General features: G+C 41.7%; 1 protein-coding gene across 4 annotated transcripts in view; it reads left to right on the top strand.

Annotated features, from left to right (window-relative positions):
- The first annotated feature begins 2908 nt into the window (after positions 1 to 2908).
- The window catches only part of LYN (LYN proto-oncogene, Src family tyrosine kinase), a 116710-nt gene continuing 94939 nt past the window's right edge, over positions 2909 to 24679 (top strand). For 2 of the 4 annotated variants that reach the window (XM_033125962.1, XM_033125961.1), the window contains exons 1-2: positions 3551 to 3682; positions 21489 to 21646. Coding sequence is in view for 2 of the 4 variants with exons in the window: in XM_033125960.1 (XP_032981851.1) it covers positions 3208 to 3682 (475 nt within the window). In the remaining 2 variants the exon portion in view is untranslated. Of the gene's footprint in view, positions 3683 to 21488; positions 21647 to 24679 lie in introns of all 4 variants that reach the window. The other 2 variants (XM_033125960.1, XM_033125959.1) reach the window with 2 other exon arrangements.

The raw sequence follows: 24679 nt of genomic DNA, 5'->3' as shown, positions 1-24679 counted from the left end.
AATACAAGTAAAATGTCTAAAGCACATTTATATCATTTTTATGATTTCCCCCACTTTAAACAATGGTTTTGATTCATCGGGCCCAAGTGTGTCAGATGAGAGTCTTTCTAGTGTATTTTATTGGAATGCTGGTGATGGGTAGAAACCCATTTGTTTGGCAAACATGTCCCATATTCTCCCAGGATGTTTGGTTGGGATGCTTTCATAGTGGCTCCCAATCCTGGCTGCTTATTGGAACCATCCAGGGAGCTTGATTATTGGGTCCCATTTTCTCCCACCCCACCAACTTTGATTTAATTATCTGGGTCGGACCTGGGCAGGTGAGTCTCATGTGCCACTGCTCTGTATTATGTGCTACTTGGGCCTCAAGAACCAGGTCTGCAGCCATGTTTGTAAGAGTCAGATGGAGAGTCTTATCCTCCACTCTTCCCCTTCCTGCAAGGCCAACCAGGAGGCTTGTGCAGACAATCCAAAAGAGTCCCTGTGTTGGACTGAGGAGTCTGAAACCCGGAAAGGCAGCTCCCAGAAGAGTGGAAGGGGCACCAGGGACAGTCCATAGCTAAGCAGTAGGATGGGCTGCAGATCAGACGGCAGGGGGGGTAGGCTGGTGTGAAAGTGTGCACCAGGAGTGACCAGTCTCGGCTGCAAGTGCCATGGTCAGGGGTGTGGTGATGAAAGCCTGTGTTGAAGGAGAATTTCCTTGAGGTCAGAGATTTCATGTCTCTTCCAGTGAATGATGGTATGTTCTTATCACAGTCAATTCTCATTATTTGCCGTAGTTATGATCTATAAAGTTACCACAAACAATGAATTAGCTAACATCGAAACATTGTTCCTGGGACGAATACAGGGTTGGGTTGCTGTGAGTCTCTCTGGTCACCATATTTACATCAACTGATGTATAGATGACCTTGTTTTATGTGTGAATCTCCTGAAAGACACCTTATTTAATATATATTGTTGACTCACTAACATTGAACTCACAGCCAACAGCACCATAACTCACACCTGAACGAAGCTTCTCTAACACACGTATTTCCTCCACAAGACACATCAAAGCCTTCTTGCTCTTAGGACACTAGACAGCACTTCAGCACTACACTTGAGGGTAGTGAAACATTGAAATCAAAAACAAAAAGCACAGAAATGAAAAACCAAGGCACTACACAGACCACACAAAAGATGCATGTTTATAGTATTAGAGCTAAAACAGAAGGCAGGGCATCGCCTTGTTTGACGTTGGCTGGGAGTGTGAACGCAGAGAGATTCAAATTTTTACTGCTGTGCTCACGTCCACAAATGACTATGAAGTGCTGTGAGTACTGGTTTTGGGGTTACAGATACATTTTAGTGAGTAGGTAAATTTGCAAATGCGGAATCTGAATCTGAAAAAACTAAGAATGGATTGTACGTAGTTGAAGCCATTTTCACTCCTCCTTCCTTCTGTCCTCCTTGCTTACATCCCTCACCTTCTGCAAAGCCTGCTTCCCCTGTCAAGGGGTCTTTGTTGATTTGCAACCTGCCTCTGATCATTCCATTCTGTGCTCAATTCTCAATAGAGAAGACTGTTGAGACAACTCAGTCCATCAATCAAGAACCAATCCATCAATGCTAACGAAGTATTTTAAAGCACCTAAGAAGACTTTTGAGGGATACAATGGGAAAAGGGTAAATGTAAGAAGCAATGCCTTCCAAAGAGGGATTTACTATTTACCAGTAGTTGAGAGAAAGTTAACATGTGAAACCAAGGTAGACAATGCTAAAAAGTACCTAAGTCTGGTTTAAAATGACTGTTTCCCACTGTAAGCGCTCTAGATAAATTAAGTGACGAACTTAGCTAGGATGCTTTTGTGTGAGGACTTAGAAATGGTGATGAGTGAAAGCCCAGCTCTGCCTGATGATGCTTTGTTCCTTACTCCAGGAGACATTTTACCAAAAACCACAGGTTATTCCAGATGGATTAACCAACACCAAATATTTTGTTTCCCATTCTTTATTGCCAACATACCTTTAGCAGGATCTTAAGGACTCACTGGTAATAGTAAATATTTAATTTAGGGCCAATGTACTTGAGAGGTCAACCTGATGAAAAGTCCAGGAAATGGGACTTAGGCAGTGAATTACTCCATAGAATCTGTGACAGATTTCACTCACACAATCAACACCTTCCAACAGGCAACCTACTCCCTCCTCTTCAGCAGGAAACTAACCACTACAGACCCATACCAGTGAACATCACAGGTATAAACTACCTTGCTTTTTATTTTTTTTTTCATTTAAGGCAGTAGTTTGCAAACCTTCTATTCTCTTACCAGTAACAAATGACTGATTTATGGGATTTTGTTTCAAGGTGGCTGATCTCACTGCTGGACTGTGGCTGTAGCCTCCTCAGGTGGGGCCAGCCTCTTAAGAACATTGTTAATAAAAGGTAATTGGTCTGAAGTGCTTAGCGCTGTATCCGGCACCCAAGAGTCCCCATGTAAGTGTTTGCTATTATTAACACAAAGACCACATCTTCTACAGGGTTCTGTTTATTTCCTTGTAAATTCCACAGTGTAGTGCAATGCTGGGATCCCAGTGAACAGAATCTTGCTTAGAACAAGTGCGCATCCACGGTGACTGAGACTAATATTATGCCTTGGATTTATAAGTGTCATTTACTGACTTGGAATACACACTTGAAGACGCAGTCATTCTTTCAACAAACACTGTGTTTGGCACCTGTCATGTGCCAAACACAGTGTTACATGTGGAGATGTGGAGATAGTAGGAATAAAAAGTTAGCAACCATTAATGTGTGCTAGACACAGCGTGAGCCCATCCTCCCGGTAACCCTGCGAGGTAGGCATCCATTTTCCCAGGAGGAAATCTAAGTTTTGAGGAACTGAGTAGTTGCCAAGCCATTTAACTCAGGAGCCCCCTGCCTCCCATCAATACTCTGAACACCACCGTGTACACCCTTAAGGAGCTTACTCTGTACTCATTAAGAACTCAATGAAGCACCAACTCAACACATCTCATCCTACCTTTAAAGAACTCCAAAAGTTGGGGGATCAGAGCACGCCACCTCTCCTGTCAGGGACACCCCACTTCCTAATACCTTGAGAACTAGGTTGGAAGGGAAGGAAAGAAGAAGCAAGATGTTTCGTCTGTGCCAAGACTCCAGAGGGTCTCACTGGAAGATCCTTCTGTCGTCTCTACAACAGAATGTTGGGCCCGAGGCAGCTCCGCTCACTGGGACGCCAGGTTTCTTTGCCTTCAAAGCTCCGCGCGACGGCCACACGAAAGATCCAAACCTTGGGCAGGGTCCAAACGGTCACTTCCCCGCCCCCTGGGCGCAGTATGCAAATCCGAGCACCAGGAAGTAGCTGGGACCTCTCGGCCGAGCCCAGCGACAGCCAGTTCCTCTCCCGCCGCGCCCGGCCGCCCGCCGCTCGTTCTCGGCCGTGGCGCCTCCGGGACCGACGCGCTGCAGCCTCCAGCTCGTGTCAGGCGGGGCGGCCGCGTCACCCCGGGCCCCTAGCCTGCAGACCCCCGCCGCTCGTCCTCGGTTCCCAGCCCGCAGCCCCACTCTACGCGAGCCCTGCTGGGCCGCCCCGTCGCGCCCCGGGCTCTGAACTCAAGTCACCGTGGAGCGCCGCCGCCGCCGCCCCCTTCGCCCCGCTACTTTCACCGCGAGCTGGTGAGTCTCAAGCACCAAGAGCGCGGGCTCCAGGGCGGACCGGGCGGGGTCCGCCTCTGTGCCACTGGCTGGAGTCTCGGGCGTGAGGCAGGCCCTGGGCCAGGGGCCGGGGGTCGGCGCGGACCGCGGGAACGTGGGACGCACGCCCCTTCCTGCCAGTCCTGGCGCTCGGCCGGGCGGTGAGGGCACCCAGATGCCTTCAGCCTGTGGGTGACCGGGCCAGGAGGGGCGAGGACGCGGGGGCGAGCAGCTCAGCAGGTGTCTCCTCCAGGGAGCCGCGCAGGGGTGTGGTGGAAGAGCGGGCGCGCGGGCGGACACACCTCGAGGCCCTCTGGCGCAGACCCGAGGGCCGCATGCTGTCCCCACTCGGCCACTCCCAGAGCGTCACAGGGAAGCCCCTCTCCACGCAGAGTGGGCGCGGCAGGGATTCTGGCCGGGACCCTGGTGGGGATTCCTCGGGTTGCACAATCTGGGCTTCCCGTTGGGCCCAGGTCCCCAGAGGCGAGGGGTGGGGCTCGGTCGCGGCCCTCTTCCAGACCCGCGGGCAGTTGCCCTCCTCCAGAGCCCCGGCAGCAGCGTGACGTCGAGGGGGTGCGGTGGAGGCTGGTGCGCACCCTCCCGCTGAGCCAGGCGCCTCTCGGCCTGCAGAGCAGCAGTCCCGTGCCTCGGTCCGCCTGGAGGAAGCGAGAGTTATTTTAAGAATTCAGGGGTTGCCTTTCTTTTGCCTTGGGGGAAGGGTGTAAGCGTCACTTCCCACTGTCCTGCGTTATCTTGGCCTCCTGTGATGGCTTCTAGATGCTGTACAGCCAGCGTGGTTCTGTGGTCATGTCTCCAACGTGTGTTTGTGTTTTACCCCAAATCCACCCAACTACTTTGCCGTCTCAGAAACCCGAGTGGAATGGAGGCCTTACAATTTCCCACCTGAGTGTGAACCTGGGCTTGTGGTTGAAATACCCTTTTTGAGTTTCCTCATCTTTGGGAGAACCTGTCTACCTCCTGTGCTATTTGTTGTAGTTATTTAATGAATGGCGCTGTTATTTATTGCAAATAATTCTTTCCATAAAAAAAAAAAAAACAAGGCTCCCTGGTTCTTTGCAATTTGATGATTTTAAACCTAAGACTATCTGTCTGATTTAGCCACCTGTCCTTATTAATAAATCTGCTTAATAAATATACCAGAGTTTTGCTGTCCCAAAGCAGGGCCCAGGAGTCTGGCTCACCCTAAGACTAGCCAATAAGGATGTCTGACTTACTTGTGATTTATTGGCTGCCCTCAGCTGGCTGTAGGGTTCAGGAAGACAGGCAACACCTAAAGTAGTGCCACCGGGAGTAGGCACCGACAGAATACAGGCAGTTCTTAAGTACTCAAAGTCCTTCCAGTAAGTGAGCTCTGCTGGCAAATGGTGGGATTCAGGTAATCCCTGGTTTTCACTTGGAGGTAAAGAAGTAAATGTCTTAAGACTTGAAGAACTTTAACTTGATCACAAGAGGCTTTTGGTGATAGGGCCTTTTTAAATGCACAGTGGGACAACCCTGTTCCTGAGGAAAGGTTAGAAGGCCCCAAAGTAAGGGAAGAGAACACAGAAGCCAGGAAACCTGAGGTAGGGTCTGTTCTACCATTTACCAGAGCTATGATTTGGGATAAGTTACTTGGGCCATTTATTTAGCCAACGTTTCCTTCATAGAAGTAATCAGAGTTATATTATGAATTGCTAGCGTGTGTATACTACAATGAAAGCTCCATGATTACAGCTTTGTCTGTCTTGTCTGAAATGCTAGCCCCGGAGCCTCTCACATAGTTGAGATTACTTGGAAGAACGAATGAAGTATGGCCCTATGCAAGGCAGAAGGAACAGGCCTGGTTCCTAAGGCATTTGAAGCCTACCGGTCCTCTGTCCTGGTTTCTAAAGCGGGGATTTGAGGGACTTTTTGGACTGTTAAGTTATCTCAGAGCCAGCTCTAAGTGGGAAACTCCACTCAGGACTGGTTACTCTGCTGTATTACCTGGAGAAGGGGCTTGATTTGGAGTATAAGATATAGCCTGCAAAAGTAGTTTGGCAACCCAAAAGACCCACTTTATCTTAGAGTCATTGGTGTAGCAAAGATATGTGGAGAATTTGTATTCTTTTAGTAGAAAAGTAGTCCAGCAGTTTTGCACATCAATGATTTTCAAAGACTTTTAGTTCCACTATATTTGTATTCAAAAATAAATCACCAAAACATCTGAGATGCGAGTTGGTTCAAATGAATATGTGGAATTGTCATTTAAAACTATTAAAACATATTATCCATAAACAAACCTGGACTAGTTTTAAATCTGTGTAAATAAGAGTAAGTGTGTGGACGTCCACAGCATGGAATATTGTTACAGCTTCCTCACACTGCTGATCTCAATGTCTTCAGGCATAGATAGTGTTAACATTGAAAGGTCACGACAATCATTAGTTGGGACATTGACCAATGTCAGTCAGACTTCTCCTCCTTTGGGCTTTTCTTGACAATGATGGTGCTAGCACCTTTGCTTGCTTACCCAGGGCTCTGAAGACTTCCTGAGCTGTGATTTCATTTGAACTTCTCATGGCCCCTCATGGTAGGCAGAGACAGATATTGAAAAAGAGGTTTGGTGGCATGTTCAAGGTCATAGACCTAGTTAAGTGGCACCATTGGGTGGAGTAGGTGTATTTTCTGGCTCCAGCTTTAGAATTTCTTCTTTTCTGACTTTGGACCTGTAGTAGGTATTCAAATTACTTAAAAGCAAAGAAATTAATTTACCATTTAATATACATTTTAAAAACAGAGAACCACAAGGTAATTTTCTTCCACCACTTATTAATTGTCTGAGCTAAGTAACTAACTGCTCAGGACAAATGAGTAGATGCACCATCAACTAGGGCACTTAAGCTGTACTGGGGAGATGGGCTTCTGTGCCTCTCTGTACTACTGCTTGCTACTTGGGGAGGGGGGATCTTTGGTAACTGCCAAGGCGATATGTGTACTGGCTGCTGTCAGAGCAGCCCTAGTGACTGCCTAGGGGGCTATCAGGTGCTTATTGATTGGTACAGAATTACCCACCTAATACTTTGCAAAAGGATTCCCTCCAGCCTCTGCTGGAAGTGCCTCCCCATGAACTCAGTGAGCCTCCTTATGTGGTTGTTGTATCAGTGAAAGCATCATCCAAGGTGAAAATACAAAGTAAGGAGACAGAACCCACAGGATGCACATTAAAACATGCACCCTGTTTACTAAGCACCTGCTCTGAGTAAGATGCGGTTCTAAGCCCACACTCCAACAATAGATAAACAGTGCCTTCATCTTTTAAGATTGATAATGAAGAGAAGGACATGGAAGAGGAGCCTGCTTTAGGGTTTTTTTTCTTTTGCCTAATTTTCTGATACTTAAAGTGTGAAATGTTCACTTGATCATCATTTCTAAAATTTATTTTGTGTAAGTTCCCATTTGGAAGAGAAGCCCAAGTGTAGAAAATAGTATGGAAATCTGCCAACTGAGGAATTAGTTTTTGGATAGGCCAGTTGAAAGGCTGGGACCTTCTTTTAAACAGCTTTGGCTTAAGTTAACTGGAATGACTCTCTTGTAATTTAGAATAGCAAGTTTAAATTATTACTTGGGATGATGTGTTTAAAAGATTCATTCATGCTGAGAAGTTAGTTGCAGGGGCTTATAATGGCCATTATATTCGTGGGCATTTTCTGCAGTCTTGTTCTGTACTTAACTTTCCCTTAGTACTGAATAAGCTCTCAACATTCATTATTTGCCAAAAACTATTTCTTGAAAGTTATATTTACAATCAGGATATAGTTTTCATTTGTATAGAACTCTTTCAAAGTGTTGATTATTTAACTGTGCTTTATAACCCTCAGCTATTTCCAGTCTCCCTTCTCTAGCTCCCCTCTTCAACTCTTTCCCCAACATCTTACAAAGCCTTCAAATCATGAATTGGTATGATTGGAGTTGATCTTTTAAGGAAAAAGATGTTTGGTTAGTATCATGGTAATTCTGTTCATTTTTCATAATGCTAAGGTATATCAATGATGTTCCATAAAATTACACAAATGGGTATGTATTTACAGAATCTAGCTGAATGGGTGTTTCTTAATGCTCTAGGCTCTGCTCTTGTTGAACTGTAGACCCCTGGAAAGAAGGCTTCATTCGTGTAGCTCAGAGGGTCTCCTAAGTTTGTCTCATTTCCTTTTTATAATTCATACTTCAGATAATGTCAAATATTGCCGGGCCTGCCAGCACTCCCACCTTTCCGTGAGCATCTACAGTCACTCTCACTGCTCTTTATTGACCATAATCCATGCTGGTATGCTCTTTGCCAATTGGAAGCTCCTCCCCACATCTCCTAACCTCTGTCTATTGGTACATCATCTGGTTGGGACCTATAATGATTCTCTGGGCCCACTTTTCGACGCTGATGAGAGTACACTGTGAGATTGGAGGGATGGGTCTGGACTCATTCTGCCTCCGACTGAGGCAGAGCAATGATGTCTTCTTGGTGTTTGGGCCTTCTGGGCGCCTCCACTCTTCCAGAAATGTTAACCCCCATGGGGGGTCAGGGGAACAGAGAAGCTTATTTCAGAGACATCAGGAGAGGGAGGATCACTTCTGCTTTCCACGGGGAAGCTGTGTCATGGAGAGCAGAAATGTACCAGGAGGCCTGAGAGAGGAGGCCCCCGGGAGGAGGAGGCAGGCAAGGAAGTGATACTTCCTCCAGCTTCAAAGACCCCACGCCTGGTCATTCGCTTGCAGCCCCACCTTTCTTACCACCCAACACTACTTTTTCCTCAGGGTTCTTTCTACCACCTTCTGCTCTGTTTATTTTCAGTTTGCCCTTGAGAAAAGGGCGGGTGGGGGAATGGAGAGGGGGAGAGCAAAGAAGAATGAATCTAGTCATCAGTGTGGAGCCTTCTCTGGCAAAGCCTGTGGTGGCCATGCTTGAGATTTCAGCAACAGAAAGATGTACGTTTTGAAATTCCTCATCAGGGAAACCGTTACAAAACTCTAAGTAGGTGTTTGGAAATCCTTTAGTGCTTAGGCAACACAAAAATGTCTTAATCCTAACTTCAGTGGTTCAGTGATATTTTTTAAGTTACTTAAGGTATAGCTTCTGGTTAAATTTTTGGGGTAGAGCAGTGGCTTTCAAACTTCTTTGACCACAACCCATATCAAGAAACATATTTGACCTTGTGCCTGAATGCATATCTTTCTGTATGCAAAAAAAAAAAAAAAAGAAAGAAAAGAAAAGAAAAGGTGAAAGAGCTCCTCCTAGGTGGTTGGGGAGTGTGATTCAGAGCAGACCTTTTGAGGCCAGCTTGGTGAGATGATCAGAATTTAAAAGGCTCAGAGGCAGGCCCAGCAAGCTCCAGCCCAAGAGGGAGGTTTATTAAACAAATACAAATTAAGATACATCCATACAATGGAATGCCTTGTAGATATCTTTAAAAATCATATTAAATTACTTTTACTAATGTGAAAGATGTTTTTAAAAAGCTGAACACTGGGGGGTGGCCGGATCGCTCCGTTGGCTAGAGCAGGAGCTCTCAACAACAAAGTTGCCGGATCAATTCCTGCATGGGATGGTGGGCTGCACCCCCTGCAACTAAAGATTGAAAATGGCAACTGGACTTGGAGCTAAGCGGTGCCCTCCACAACTAGATGGAAGGACAATGACTTGGAGTTGATGGGCCCTGGAGAAACACACTGTTTCCCAATATTCCCCAATAAAATTTAAAATAAAATAAAATATACATTTGATGTACAAATAATGTGAAGGATATAAAAAAATAGCTGAACACAAACTGACAGGTGATATATGGTACCATTTCTGAAATAACATATTCAGATGTGGGACACACAATCTGTAAGCTATGCATATCCATATTTTTTATACTAAAGTTTTAATAGTGATTCTGAGGGATGGGTGAATGCTGGCTTATGTTTTGTACATCTTCATTTTTGTTTTTTTTAAAAAGAGCACCACTTATATGACTTTAAAACAGAGGTATAATGAGCAATGACATGGAGATAACAACGTGGAAGGCAGAGGGAAGGTAGAAGCATCAGGAAACTTTGAGGCAAAAGTGGCCATTATCACGTTTATGTGGTTATCGAGGTAAGCATATCCACCCCTGGAGGACCTAATGCGCTAGGAGTGAGGTACATAGAGATACTGTTTTCTTAAAGCAGAGTCCACTTTGGTGTTTCGTTATATTTAGTATTGAGTTTAGCAAACCTTTCTTGATTACCCACTGTGAGTCAAGCACAGTGTCAGAGCTGGGGCGCAAATGTGCGGATATTGGTGGCAATTCCGAAGTGAGAGGGCTGTGTGAACCATGGAAGAAGCCGTGTGAAAAAGGGCAGATGAAGTTGGAGCAAGAGATCATTCAGAGGCTTTGGAGCTCCGTGTGGGTGAGTGGTCTGTCAGAAGGCGTGGAGGACTGTGGTTCGAGTGCGGAGGACCTTTGTCCGGAACTAAAGGTTGGATTTTATCGTGTGAACAAAGGCGAATCGTTGAAGCATTTTCGTGGGAAGCCGATTTTTTTTTTACCCCATCACAATCAACTTCTCGCTAAACTCTTTCATAAACAGGTATTTATGATGTTGCCAAACAATGAAGAGACATTGAGCACACATTCATTGCTTTGAGTAGGTGGATGGTTAACTGAGGGACTAACGGACTTCCACACAGATTGATCGGGGGCTAAAAAATAAAATTTACTGCTGAACCTTGCAGTCACTAGCGAGTAGGTACTTGATAACTGCCCCAAATGGTGATGCTCTTGCCCAGACTTATATCTGAATCTTCTTGATGATGGCAACACTACTGAAGAAGTAAGGAATGTGGAGTTGAGGGCTAAGTCTCTGTGGCGTTTATCAATATTTTTCACTTGATTTAAAAGAAGAGTATGCTGTAGAGCAGCAGTTTGGTGTTGGGGTTGTGCTTTTGATATATAAATTAGCTTATTAAAAGCATCACCATAATTAGTGGCAATACTTGCTCAAAATGGTATAATTTGCCAATTATGCAACTACCTTGCATAATCAGATTTAGTATATTGAATATCTACTGTGCCCAGTGTCTGTTATTAATGATAAAGGCTATTAATAAATTAATTGTTGATACTATTAATAAAAATAATGAATTATTGATATTAATAAATTAGTAATCTGATTAATTTTAAATTTGAGGGGAGATCATATAATATGGTGGAAAGAAAATGGGCTTCTGCGTTAGATCTGCATCCCTACCTAGGCTCCAGTACTTGTGACTTTAGGCAAGTTACTTATTCTTACCATTTCTTCATTTATAAAATGATGATAATAACACCCACTTCTTAGGTTTGTGGTGGTGGTTAATAGAGCTAATACGTAATCTCATAATATTGTTTCTGGAACACAGTAGGCACACAATAAAAGGGAGCTGCTTTTACTACCAGACTGTGGGCTTCCCACTTACAGGGGGGGACTCTATTCATTCCTTCCATCAACAAACATATACAGTTGACCCTTTAACAACACGGGTTAGAACTATGCGGGTCCACTTATTCGGGGATTAATAGTATTTTTGCTCCGCGGTTAAGGATCCAAGGATAGGGAGGGCCGACTGCATACAATGTTCTGTGCCATTTTATATAAGGGTCTAGAGCATCTGCAGGGGGGTGGTCCTGGAACCAATCCCCCACAGATACTGAGGTATCACTGTAGTTAAGTTTTTGGGGAGTCAAAAGTTATTTGTGGATTGTCAACTGCACAGAGGTAGGCACCCCTAAACCTGCATGTTCAAGGGTCAATTGGACTGCGTAAAGAAGTTTATATACTGTCGCAGTCCAGGGAAAGTTCAGAGTCTAGTGGGGTAGTCAATAATAAACCATCCTACCTAGCAAGTGGTTGCCGTGTACTGGAGGCTCAGGTGTTTGTTCAGTTGACTTTTTGATCTGCCTACGAGATGCCAGAAATTGCCAGAGGCTACAGGGGTCAGTGAGATGGTCTCTGCATTTAAAGATGCCCTAAGTCTTGGGGACATGGGGACCTAAATGTGGTTTTCGTAGAGTGTGATCAATGGTGTCCTAGAGTACAAAGTGCTCCGCTAGCAGAAGGAAGGGCTCTTGGTAACAGTGAGCACAAGAGGCTGGAGCACGGTCTGGCAGGGGAAGGAGGAATTCACCAGCTGGAGGCCTTAAGGGGAAATGCAAAGGTGTGAAAGAGCCTGGGGAGTCCAGAAAGGTGATGGGTCCCCAGAAAAGTGAGGGATCCCCTGGCCTGGGTTACAGGGATGGAATACATCCTTAAATAATGAGAGGCTTCACAATATGGAGAGTGGCAGACAAACACAGTAATGGACACAATCCCTGGCTTCAAATGATTTTTCAATATCGACTTTATGGTGACTAATATAATCAACTATGCACCATAAAAGTTGGTTTTTGTCTCTCTGGACCACATTGACTTTTAGAATTATTTCAAATTTAGTGGATGCCAAATGTATATGAAAAAGGAATTTTACCAAGTTAAATTTCATAATTGCCTGCATGTCTTTTACTTTATGGTTTTCAGTGATTTTTAAAGTTTTAAATGAATTAAGATAACCACTAAATGAGTATTTAATTGTAATTTTCCTTACATTTCTTTCTAAGTAGTTCATGTTTCAAGAATCTAGTAGAAAAAAATTCTGCTTTGGTGAATGACTCTCAAATGTTATATGGTTGCTACAGTTGTAAGTCTTAAACTAAGGTAATAGTATACAATCCAATTTCACAAATGAATTGCCCCCTCTGGTGTCAAATGTCAACTGCCGGACTCTTGACATCACCTATCCACCTTGGTATCTAACATTAGAATTATAGAATCTAAAAGAAGGAAGAGATTTTGGTGGTATATCTTACATATACTCCTTAGCCAGTAATCACTTCCCCTTGAACAGCGGGTCTCAAATGTAGTGTCTGTCCCAGGTGATTCTAATGCAAATGATGGAAGTCACCTCATGAGAAGCACCCTAACAGAGATATTCCTGCTGCCCAAAGTGGCCCATTTCATTTTTGCATAGTTATGGATATTAGAAAGCCTTTTCTTTCATGCTATAATGTTTTATTTCCATAGTTCTGCCCTCTGACACTGTTTTCACACATTTGAAGCCAGCCACTGTTGGATTGACTGAATAACCATTCACTGTAGCTGTAAGTAGGGGATGCATAGGGACATTATTGACTGCCTGCCCACTCAGTACCATTATTCCACCTCTCTTCCTAACAGAACTCAGATTATTTCAGGATCCATTGTCTCCACTAAAGTTTTGGCAGAAGTTTTCCCCATCCTTGTCTGTAGGTGGCCATGACTGGGCAAAGGCTCCTGTTCTTGCCAGTGATTGCTTCATGAGTGGGTATACTTTGGACAGTAATCAGTAAAGCAATGTTCCATAGATGGTCCTAAGACATAAGCAGAGAAGGAGTGGAAGAGGGAAGAGAGAAAGAGAGAGATAGATGAAAGATAAAGAAAAAAGACCTTATGTGAGAGTCAAGAAATTGGAAGGAGAATACTGTGAGTTATCTTGATTACTAATTTGTAATGTACATGGTATGTGGTTGTCCACTTTGTGTTTCTTCTAGTCACACAAGATTAGTGTGGCATTAATGTTGATAACTGGGCTTCCGTAACCATAACTTATTTTAAAATGTATATTTATTGAATATTGTGTGTTAGACATTGTAGTGGGTACTTGGAGGGAAACAAAAATATTAAGTGTGAGGTTCCTGACCTAGAAGAGTTTATTGTACTCTAATCTCTCTGGGTTGTTCACAGACCAGAAGGTTGACAAATTAATTTGCTGTAGTTGTGGGTGGGACAATAACCTTCTTGCTCAGGAGATCCACGTGCACCTGAATCAGTGCACAGAAGCCAATATTTCTGGTAAGAAGGAAGGCAGTGTGTGAAGTGGTTAGAGCACAGGAAATGGAATTAATCACATTCGGGCTCAAATTCCAGGTCTGTCCCTTCCTAGCAGTGGGACAGGTGCCTAAGTGTCCTCATAAAGCTCAGAAGTTGGTTGTAAGGTCTCCAGAATGCAGTGGACTTAGAGCTAGTCACATGTGAAGCACATAGCCAGTAGTTGTCATTGTTATTGTTATTATCTAGTCCAGCATTTTCTAAAAGATCCTGTAAGAGATCTGCTTAACTTGTGCTACAAGCTTTTAATGATGCTTTCTGATTAGATAATTCTGTTATTTCTAGCCACGTACTCACTGATCCCAAATTACAGAATAGGAAAAAATATTTCCAATGAAGTTCTTCCCAGTAGGCTTAATGGGGAGTTTTAAAAAGTTTTCCCAATGCTGGAGTGCTTATTTCTTTTAAGTATACCATACACATAGCTCAATATAGAACACAGACAGGGCTAGCTCAAACACTCATATAACCACCCCCAGATCAAAAAGCAGAATGTTTCTCACACTCACTGTCTCTCTGTGCACCCCCCAAAACAACATACTCTCTTCTCAAAGGCTTCTACCATCCTGCTTCTAGTTTTAGTTTAGTTTCCAATGTCGGCTTTTTAACAATAAAGTGTAAGAGATTGAAAAGCAGTGCAAAGCGATTTGGTTTGGCAGATAAACAGATTTCCAAGCTGTGGATTTGGCTGGATGGGCATCTCCCTGTGTGTTGAATTACTGCAGTGCAGTGAGAGAGTAGGTCCTTGTCCTGTTTTATACCCTGGCTAGTCAGTTGCTAAAATTCACACAGATGAGTTTGATCAGAGCCTTATTTAAATACCTTTTTATTCAACCATTAGCTAAATAAAATTAGATGGCACCAGCTATATATAGCTTGTTTTTCTACCCATCTCTGCATAGCTAAGTACATTTATAAATGCAAATTTATAAATATGGGTGTGATAAGGGTGGTTTCCAGTGACCCACATGTAATCAAACATCCTGCTATGGCACACAGAGCCAGTCTGTGCTGCATAGACATTTGAAAGTACTGACTGGTTTTGTGCATTCAGTTATGATATTCTTCAGTAAAATAGGACTCATTTTTCTGCTGTAAAGGAACACAGTGCCCCTATTACTGACTGTTTGTTCTGCCTCATGTAGTTTTGACATTTATTTTTGTTGGGGGTGAGAGAGAGCCATAGTTTGACCTGTGGAATTTATTAATCCATGAAGTAATGCTTCATTTATTCATCATTCAGAAAACATTTCTTGAATCCTCACTGGTCATGAATATGCATGTATAGGACTTGCAGTCACATCCATTAGCTCTCAAAAGCAGAATTGTTCCATATATACTCAGGAAGTTAAACTATTTGAAAAACTAGAATGAGGAGTATACATTTCTATTTCATATGAAATTGAAAGAACACACACAGGCAGCGGAGTACCGAGGTGCCATCTTCCTGTGAAAAAGTTAGTTATTCAGATCAAGGTTAGGAATAGCCAGGAGGCAACGTTGAGTCCACGATTTGACTTCCCACAGCCCCAGTTGAATTTTCCTCTGGCCACAGTTTCTGATGCTTGGCATCTCTGCATTTTCACCACTTACCTGTTGGAGGCCGATGGATACCACAGAAGATTTGAACAAGGAGTGAATCCGGGAATGGTGGAATAGGAGGATTAGACCAACGAGGCTTACCAGAGCAGATAATTTTCAAGTGAAGAAGAGCATTCCTCACTCGAGAATTAAAAACAAGAAAAAGATGGAGGTACAACTTAGCTGGATTCCTCAGGTATCCTGCTGAAGAAGGTAGAGTGTGCATTAGTAGCAACAGAGTAGCTTGTGGGAAAGGTGTGGCTATGGATTGAAGCTGGGGGTGTCTGAGGAGCAGTGTGATGTCATAGTTACTAACAAAGAGACAAGAATTGGGCTCTCAGCCATGCTCTGTCACGTACTAGTCTTGGGGCATTTGATGAAGTTCCTTAATCTCATCAGGCCTCATTATCCTAATTCATGAGATAGTAATAATAACGTGCTTGTCTCATGTCTCATGCAGTGTTGCAAGGATTAAGTGAGGTAACATCCTTGAGAGTTCTCAGAGAAATCTAACTCGTGACACACTTTGGGGTATTGCATTGGATTGAACTTTAGTACCTTTGGCCTTTCCCTGCCCCTCTCTCCATTCATGGTGCCCCTGGAGTGTCTTGATTGGATTCACTCATGCCTCACCACCAGTCCTCGGTGAAACTGAGCCTGGTGTACACATCAGATGCAAATTCATTCTTCTTAAAATGTTCACGCAAAAAGCATATGTAAAACATTTTCTTTTATTAGTAGGAAGTCCTTAAGCATGAGAGGTAATGCAGTTTTTAAAAAGCTAGTTTTATAGATGAAGAAACAGTGAATAAGTACCTTACCTAATTTGGTAGAGGTGCATCCCCAGGCTCTCTCACCTCCATGTGAATGCCCCCATCCACCATTGCAGCAAAATAACTGTAATCTGATCAACTGGATGGAAAACCATGCACTGACCAGAGGACTGATTTTCTGCATGCTCTATGTCCACTCATACCTACTGATTGACCTCCTAATAAGTTGGCTTATTTTCTCCTGACAAGGAGATGAGGGTTAAACATTAGTATATTAGGGTTTGATTCATGTGACTCTTATGCCATATAAATGAAAATTCAGGTCATAGAGTAAGGAGAGGAAAGTTTACTCTATTGTATCTTAAAAAGTACTCTCCCTCTCCCTCAATAATAAATTACACGGTACTTGATCTTACTGAATTAAAAACACTTTGAGGTCAGGAACTAGCTTTTTGGCTGCTGAGCAGACTAACTTTACCTGTGGTGCTTACGAGAAGCTTGACTGTGCAGGACCTCGAGTTCTAGCAACGGTCAGGCTGGTAGTGATCCCTCTGTCTCACTCTTAAATTGGCCTTCTCTGCCTTAGTGTGTCCCCTAGTTGGAAAACCTTTTACTTAATATGTACTCCAAAATATTTCAAAATCTCTTCAGTAAAGGGATATAGCACTCTAAGCCATTAGAACAACTTTTTAAGATTATTAAACAATTCTTTCTTATAAAAAGAGTAACAAGGGGCAGCCTGGTAGCTCAGGTGGTTGGAGCTCCGTGCTCCTAACACTGAAGGCTGCCAGTTCGATTCCCACGTGGGCCAATGGGCTCTCAACCACAAGGTTTCCGGTTCGACTCCCGCAAGGGATGGTAGGCTGTACCCCCTGCAACTAACAGCGGCAACTGGATCTGGAGCTGAGCTGCGCCCTCCACAACTAAGATTGACAGGATAACAACTTGACTTGGAAAAGTCCTGGAAGTACACACTGTTCCCCAATAAAGTCCTGTTAAAAAAAATGTATAAAATAAAATAAAAAGAGTAACAAAAACTTAAATGAAAGTACATTTGATTTTAAGAAAAACCTGTTTTTTTGTTTTTTTATCAATTTAAAAATTTTTGCTATACAACTTTATAATTTTAAATAGATATATAGATTCATTTAACCATCATAATAAGGATGCAGAACAATTCTATCACCTCCCAAAACTCCCAATCCCTCTGGCAACCTCTGATCTATTCTTTGTTGCTCTAGTTTTGCCTTTTCCAAAATGTAACATAAATAGAATCATACTACATGTGATCTTTTTTACAGTACGGCTTTATTGAGATATAATTCACATACCATACAAGGTTTGACAATTAAGTTCGCGAACCTTTTTGATATCAGAAGGATTATTCATTATGAATTTGTACCAACTGGACATATCGTTAACCAAGTTCACTGTTTGGAAGTGCTGAAAGTTTGCATGAAAAAGTTAGACGACCTGAACTTTTTGCCAACAATTTATGGCTTTTACATCATGACATGACATGATCTGTGAGGGAGTTTTTAGCCAGTAAACAAATAACTGTATTGGGACACCCTCCCTACTTACCTGATCTGGCCCCCAGTTATTTCATTCTTTACTCAAAGATAAAGGAAATATTGAAAGGAAGACATTTTGATGACATTCAGGACATCAAGGGTAATACGACGACAACTCTGATGGCCATTCCAGAAAAAGAGTTCCAAAATTGCTTTGAAGGGTGCATAGCAATTTTGCACTGGCGTTGGTGCATAGCTTCCCAAGCGGAATACTTTGTACGTTACTGTAGTGATATTCAGCAATGAGTTATGTAGCACTTTTTCTAGGATGAGTTCACGAACTTAGTTGTCTGGCCTCGTATAATTCACTCATTTAAAGTATACAATTCAGTGGTTTTAGTACATTCACAGAGTTGTGCAACCATTATTACAGTCAATTTGAGAACATTTTCATCACCTCAAAAAGAAATCCTGTACCCATTAGCAGTCACTCCCCATTTTTCCCAACCCCCATTTCCTCATTGCCCTAGGCAGCCACTAATCTACTTTCTGTCTCTATAGATTCCAGACAACTGTTTTTAATATTCTGTTCATGGCTTTTGATGTTTCTCAGACTGAACTGTTTCCAATTTTATTAATTTAACTTTGCGGAATTGTGAGGTATAAATTTATAACACAATTTCTATAAAGCTTAATATTGTTGGGGGGAATTTATTGTGTCTTTTTTCAAGAAGAATACTCAAAGTAATTTTTCTCTTTTAGATCTTCTACTTAAGAAAAATAAAGGTCCTCTCCATGAGAATCCTCCAAGATAGTAAAGGGCAGTGTTAGTCACATTGGAATGGAAGTTATTTGGGAGGGAATCCTACAAAGCTGAGTTTTATCTGAGGATAAACTGTGGGCCTTTTGCTGCCTACCCTTCCTGCTGCCCAGGGGTGATTGATGGCAGTGCTCTGAACTCCCAGGTTTACTTTGGGGAGTGTGCTGTGTGAGCCCCAGCTCCCCCACCTAGAGAATGGACATGATCATAGCTTCTGGTGGGCTCTCACAAGCATCAAGTGAAATATGATCATTTGAGCCAGAGCTTTTTAGTAATTCTTTGTGAGAGGTAATGTCATGTAGGGATGATAGACAGAAGACCTGGTCACATGACCTGTCTCCATATTTGGAGGTATGAATTCTCACTGTTGGAGGGATAATCTTGGGCTAATCAATTAACTTCTCGTCATCTCCCTGTGGCCATCTGTTACATGACAATGAATAATAGAAGGTCTTTTGAAGTTTAGCTGTGATTATTTATGTGGATGTATTTGAAACATAATAGAGGCTTAACAAATATTTAATATTTGCTTTTCTTTTTGCTAAAATAATCTTCTTTTTGGCCATTGCAGTCTTTAGAGAGCTTGTCCTGTGCAACTAACTATATGGAAATGAGTGAAAAGATTTTTCAAAGGTTATGGTAGTCTGAACTTAGATGCATACTTGGACTTGAGCCAGCACTACGTTTTGAAATGCTTGCTAAAGCTTAGAAGGACAGTGTGTTGCTAAAAGGGAAAGAATGTTTGGGTAAATGATGAAGGCGAAACCCACGCCAGGATGACTTAAGTTTTCCATGCATTGCTTAGTCTCTGTAGGGAGCTAAAGGAACTTTCTAGCTCTTTGGGCCTCAAATCCAGTTTTACTGAAGACTAGCAAATGATGAGCTGCAGGATCCAATCTGAAGTCTTTTTTTTTTAGACATAAGATTGATGGGTGAGGACCAAAGAGAAAAAGGAGCTGGGAATAATTAATTTCGGCACAGAAGGGAAAGCTAATTTCTTTCTTAATTGGAAGAGTTTTATAATGATGTCACCACAGTTATTTACTTGTTTTACTTTTGTATCAGGCAATAATTATCTTTCACAGAAAATATAATAAAAATAGCAATCATTTATTGTGTGTCCTCTGTTAGGTGACTAATTCCTAACAAGTTTTGTTATAGATATTCTTGTTATTGATAAAGGAAACCCAGGCTCAGAGATAATAAATAATTTGCTCCTTTAGCTACTAAGTAAATGTAATCCGAGCTAGCTTGACTCTCAAGCTGATGTGTTTTATTTAACTTCAAAAGTTTATTTAAAAAAAACATGATTATAATATGTAGAAGGTAATGTCCTTGACTTTAGTTTATCAAATTCACTTTATATATTAACTTAAATGTAAACACAGGAAAATACGATTGCTCCTGGGAGACTAATAATAAATATGATGGAGAAAACATTTATTGAGCATGCACTGTGTGTCATTCATTATTCTAAACACTTGCCAAGTTTTTATTCACTTAATCCTCACAACAACCTTCTGAAATTATCATCCCCTTTTTGCAGATAAGTAAAAGTTAATTAACTTGCCCAAGGTTGTGTTACTCTGGAGCGAGAGCTGGAACTTGAACCGATGAAGTCTGGTTCTCAACACAAATCTAATGTGCAGTCACTCTGACCTGGGGAACACAAGGGCTCAAATGCAAAAACCCAGTCAGTGTAGCCAAAGAAAGAGAGAGCCCCCAATTCTGACAATTTGGTGTCGTTTTTACTATGATCACAGCTTGAAAAGAGGAAGAGAAAAAAAATTTCATTGAAATTGCACTGAAAATTTAAACGTTACATCAAGAGTTTAAAGCATGATCATTGAGCCAGTTGAATTTATCTGCATTCACTTCAGCTGACAGTTCAGTTTATATCAGTTATAGTTCTCACCATTTGCTTGGAAAGAGTAATTTTCCTCTTCTGGCAAACCAAAGTAAATAACTTGTTTTCTAGCTAAGACTGAATTATGATTGCATTAAGCCTTTTCTTCAGTACATACTTTTCCTAAGATATTTTTCTTTTTCTAAATACTTATCTATCTTGTGCATTCTTCATATTAAGCACTAACTCTTTGATATAGTAGTACCTTGGTTTTTTAGCGTCTCCGTTGACGAACATTTCGGTTTATGAACACCGTAAACTAGGAAATAAATGCTTCGGTTTTCGAACACTCCTCTGAAGTCGAACATGTCACGCGGCTTCTGCTGAGTGCAAGATCCTGAGGCCTAACTGTCAGCTGTTTTCGAACGTTTCAGAATTCGAACAGTCTTCCAGGATGGATTACGTTAGACAACCGAGGTATCACTGTATCTTCTATTTTCCTATCTCTTTACCTTCAAATGCTGCTACAAGAGTTAGGATTTTGAAAAGTTGTTAAGATTGTAACTAACAGATTACCAATGGCAAAAGGCAGGAAAATAGGCAAAGAATATACGGATCAGGTGAGTTGTACAGTCATCTTCAGCTTATTCCTCTTCTCTTTTCTTTGTGGCATTCGTTGCAATGCATTTAGATGCCTGAAGTAAACCAGTTTAATCCCCGGGAAGTACGTAGTAGTGTCAACTATATGGCCAGTGTTTTTTGCTTAGTACTCGGGCACTCCATGACTAAATGTCTCCGGTGTGGTTTATAAATGACTTTCCATTTCTGAATGATAGCTTTCTGAAAAGAAGTGAAAAGAAAAACAGATAAGATTTCTATTTTTCCTTTAAAAAGGAAAATGGATTAGGATCACCTCTACATCCTTTTTTTACTGGAGTGTCAGTTGACTCTTTAAACAAAACCCCAATTTTCTCTTGTCTTGAGGAAGTTGGTATAAGTGGAAGTGTTTTGACATTGACTTTAACATAAAAGGAGCTGTTTAATCTCAGTGTCAGTCCTTGTGCTCATTCTTGGGCTCGGGCAGGGTCCTTCTTTGGTACACCACAGCTTAAATGAATCCACTTTTGGTGATTTCCCTGGACTAATAGTACCAAATATGGTAGCTTAAGTCTTGGCGTCTGGCAGAGGTGATATGTCACTCTTGCTTTCTGTGGGGCTGAGGGTAAAGATGAGAAGTCTTGTATCAATATTTTTCATGCTGATTTAGAAGGATCATGGGGCATACACTTAAATAAATCTCACTGACTGACAGTTTGCGCCCTTTGCTGGACCTGTAAGAACCTTTGGACCACAGAACCACAGCTTCATCCTAGACCGACCACGTGAGATCTTTCTGAGGATGAACTGGATGCAGCAAGGGGAGAGCTAAGTCACCTAGTCGCATTTCTTAGTTCAACCAAAGATAAACAGGTGAGAGGAACCTAAACCAAAAAGGGCATTAGGACTGTGATTTGGGTTAATATACTACCCCACGGTAGTAATGGATTCATTACTGGACAGACACAGGAAAGAATCTGGGCTTAGAAAAGCCAACTGAGTCAGTGATGATGTATCATCATTAAAAAAATGTCTCGTACAGTCCTTGAATATTGTCCTTTCTTTCAATGTTCTTTCATTATAACTCTGATGAGGAAAAAACTGGATTCCCTGCCAAGGCCACTGTCTGTATGGAGTTTGCGCACTCTCCCCATGTCTGGGGATTTTTTCTGGGGATTCCGGTTTCTTCCCACATCCCAAAAGTGTGCAAGTGAGGTGGATGGTGTGTCTACATTGCCCCAGGCTGAGTGAGTGTGGGCGAGTGTGAGTCTTCCTGAGATGGAAGGGCGTCAGTTCCAGGGTGGGTCCCACCTTGAGCTCTGAGCTGCTCGGAGAGGTTCCAGCCACCATGACCCTGAACTGGAATAAGATGGAAAATAATGATCTTGTTTTCATCCATCTTTTCTAAATGTATGTATAGCTCACATTTATTTCACTGTTTAACATTTAGAAGTGCTTTGGGTCTTTATTTAGAAGTTTGCTGATGTTTTTGTGACCAGAAATGTATTGTAGGAACTTAAGTGGTGTTTCTATCAGTTAGCCTATGGCAAAATTGTTTTCATTATATGTTGTTTCATTATACGTTATATATAGTTTATAAGAACCTATCTATGATGTAAAGTGAGGAGTTAATGTATTTAAACAAATGGGAAGCTGTCTTCACAGTAGAGCCAATAGAAGAATGGAGCCCTTTTTTGAGGTATTTGTTTAAAGTATTTAAAAGAACAACATGAACTAACTAGTGGAGAACATTGAAAATTATTTAGGCTTCTGTATACAAGACCTGTGGGGTAAAGTTGAAAAAGATGAACTGAACCTCAACAAGAATTACTTCTAATGATATTGACTGCCCACATTTCATGAAATGAACAGGTTGGAAATTTTCTGCTGTTCTAAATTTTACCTTTAAGATCAGGGGATAAATTATTCCCAAGAAGCTCTTCTTTACTTAAGTTCTTTTTATTTCTGTGTCTAGAGTCTAATCTGAATACCCTGGGGTTTATTGAGACCCTCCCTTAGAAAGTGATTTGTTTTCTATTCATGATTAGTCTGCCTACTGTTTATTAATATAGAATTTAAACTGTTTTATCCTTTATGTAGACTTTGAGGTTTTAAACATGAAGTAGCATTGTTAGAATCTTTGGGCTGTTATAAGAAAATGTTCAGGTCAATTAATTAGGGTGGTCCTTTTCAGATCAACGAGCTGACGAGCTGACATGTGCCTAGAATAGCTACTTCCCTAGAAAAGCTATGTCAAAGTATCCCCTGAGGAAAGGTGACTACAATGGGGTACCAAGAGGGAGGGTGAATAGTTTCCCAGGGGGTTAAGGTGCTAGCTCCACTCAGTCTCCCCCACGCACTTGAGAACCATCTGAAATGGGACCTGGGAGACACTACACTGTTGGGACAGCCTCACTCACCAAAACAGCATTGTCTTGGCTGTTGTACTCTGTGTGGGGGTGCACAGAGCTTCTCACACCCTGAGGACTTCACATTCTGGCTTGGGTATCTCACAAGTGCAAGGTGAGGATGGAGCACATCCCTTCCCCCAGGACATGGCTTCAGTAGTTCTGAGGATTTCCCATTGTCTTGTCTTTTGCAAAGCAACCAATGAGTGAGAAAGGAGTATGCAGTATGAAACCATAAAGTAGCATAAGTCCATCATAAATCATCATTCAGTAGTTTTTTTTCTCTTTTCTTCTTTACATACAATAGGTTGACTGATATGCTCAGAAATGGGGCACCTGTTTCATCCAAGGGCTGGGATGATGAGGTCTGCCCTGTGAACTCTGGGTGAATGACCCCATCTCTGAAAGTCTCTGGCCATCTGTTAGAATTCCTTATCAGGATTGGTTGTGAAAGTGCTTTGTTAAAAAAGAAGAGGAAAAAATGAATTGAACCCCATTCAAATTCCAGTTGAGCCCCAGGGAGAAGAACAGGAACAGCCCTCAGGAAATTAGTAACCCTCTCTCAGAGTTATTTTCCTCTTTCTGCATCATTCAGGGTCGTTCAATGAGCCATTACTATCCATTAAAAAAAGACTGACAATACTAAAGTGCTGGTGAGGATGTGGGGAGACTGGAGTATTAAAAGGGACAGGCACTGTGGGAAAATCTTTAGCAGTTTCATATGAAATTCAACCTCTACCTCACCACCAAGCAGTTCCACTCTTAGGTATTTATGCAAGAAAAATAAGAACATGTCCACAGGAAGATGTGTACAATGTTTTCATTGTACATTTTTAAAAACCTTGGAAATGTTCAAATATTCATTGTCAGAAGAGTAGTTCAATAAATTTGGATGATATATGCATAAAATGGGATATTACTCAGACAAAAGAAAGATACTGATACATACAACAACTAGTTGAATCGAAAAACATTATATTAAGTGAAATAAATCAGAAAAAAATACATATGGTATGATTTCATCTGTATGAAGTTCAGAAAAAGTGATTACGGGAGAGTGACTTAGAAAAGGAAACAAAGGGACTGTCGAGGTGATAGGAATGTTCTGTACCTTGGAAGGCGGGATGCGGATGTAGCCATATATAAAAACTGATCTCACATAGCATTTAACATTGGTGCATTTCACTGTATGTACTTTTTTTTTTTTAAGAAATATTTAGTGAATTTACTCAAATGAAGGAAGCTTAAATGATACAGAACTGAAAATATTAGAAATCTATATACAATAGAAAGTGAATATAAATTAGCCAACTCCATGAACATTTCCAGCAAAGCATTCATATAAATACACATTCACCTTTTCTTTTACATAGGAATAACACATACATACATGACATGATGATTCTGGCAAAAAAAATCAGAGATATTAAAAATATTCTCAAGTTTTAAAGATGGTGTGGAGTAAGTTTTAACAACATTCTATATGAATGGAAACCCC

Source organism: Rhinolophus ferrumequinum, chromosome 14 (genome assembly GCF_004115265.2).
Source record: "Rhinolophus ferrumequinum isolate MPI-CBG mRhiFer1 chromosome 14, mRhiFer1_v1.p, whole genome shotgun sequence".
Lineage (NCBI taxonomy): Eukaryota > Metazoa > Chordata > Mammalia > Chiroptera > Rhinolophidae > Rhinolophus > Rhinolophus ferrumequinum.
The sequence above is the reverse complement of the archived record's forward strand: the minus strand, read 5'-3'. Positions and strand labels throughout refer to the sequence as shown.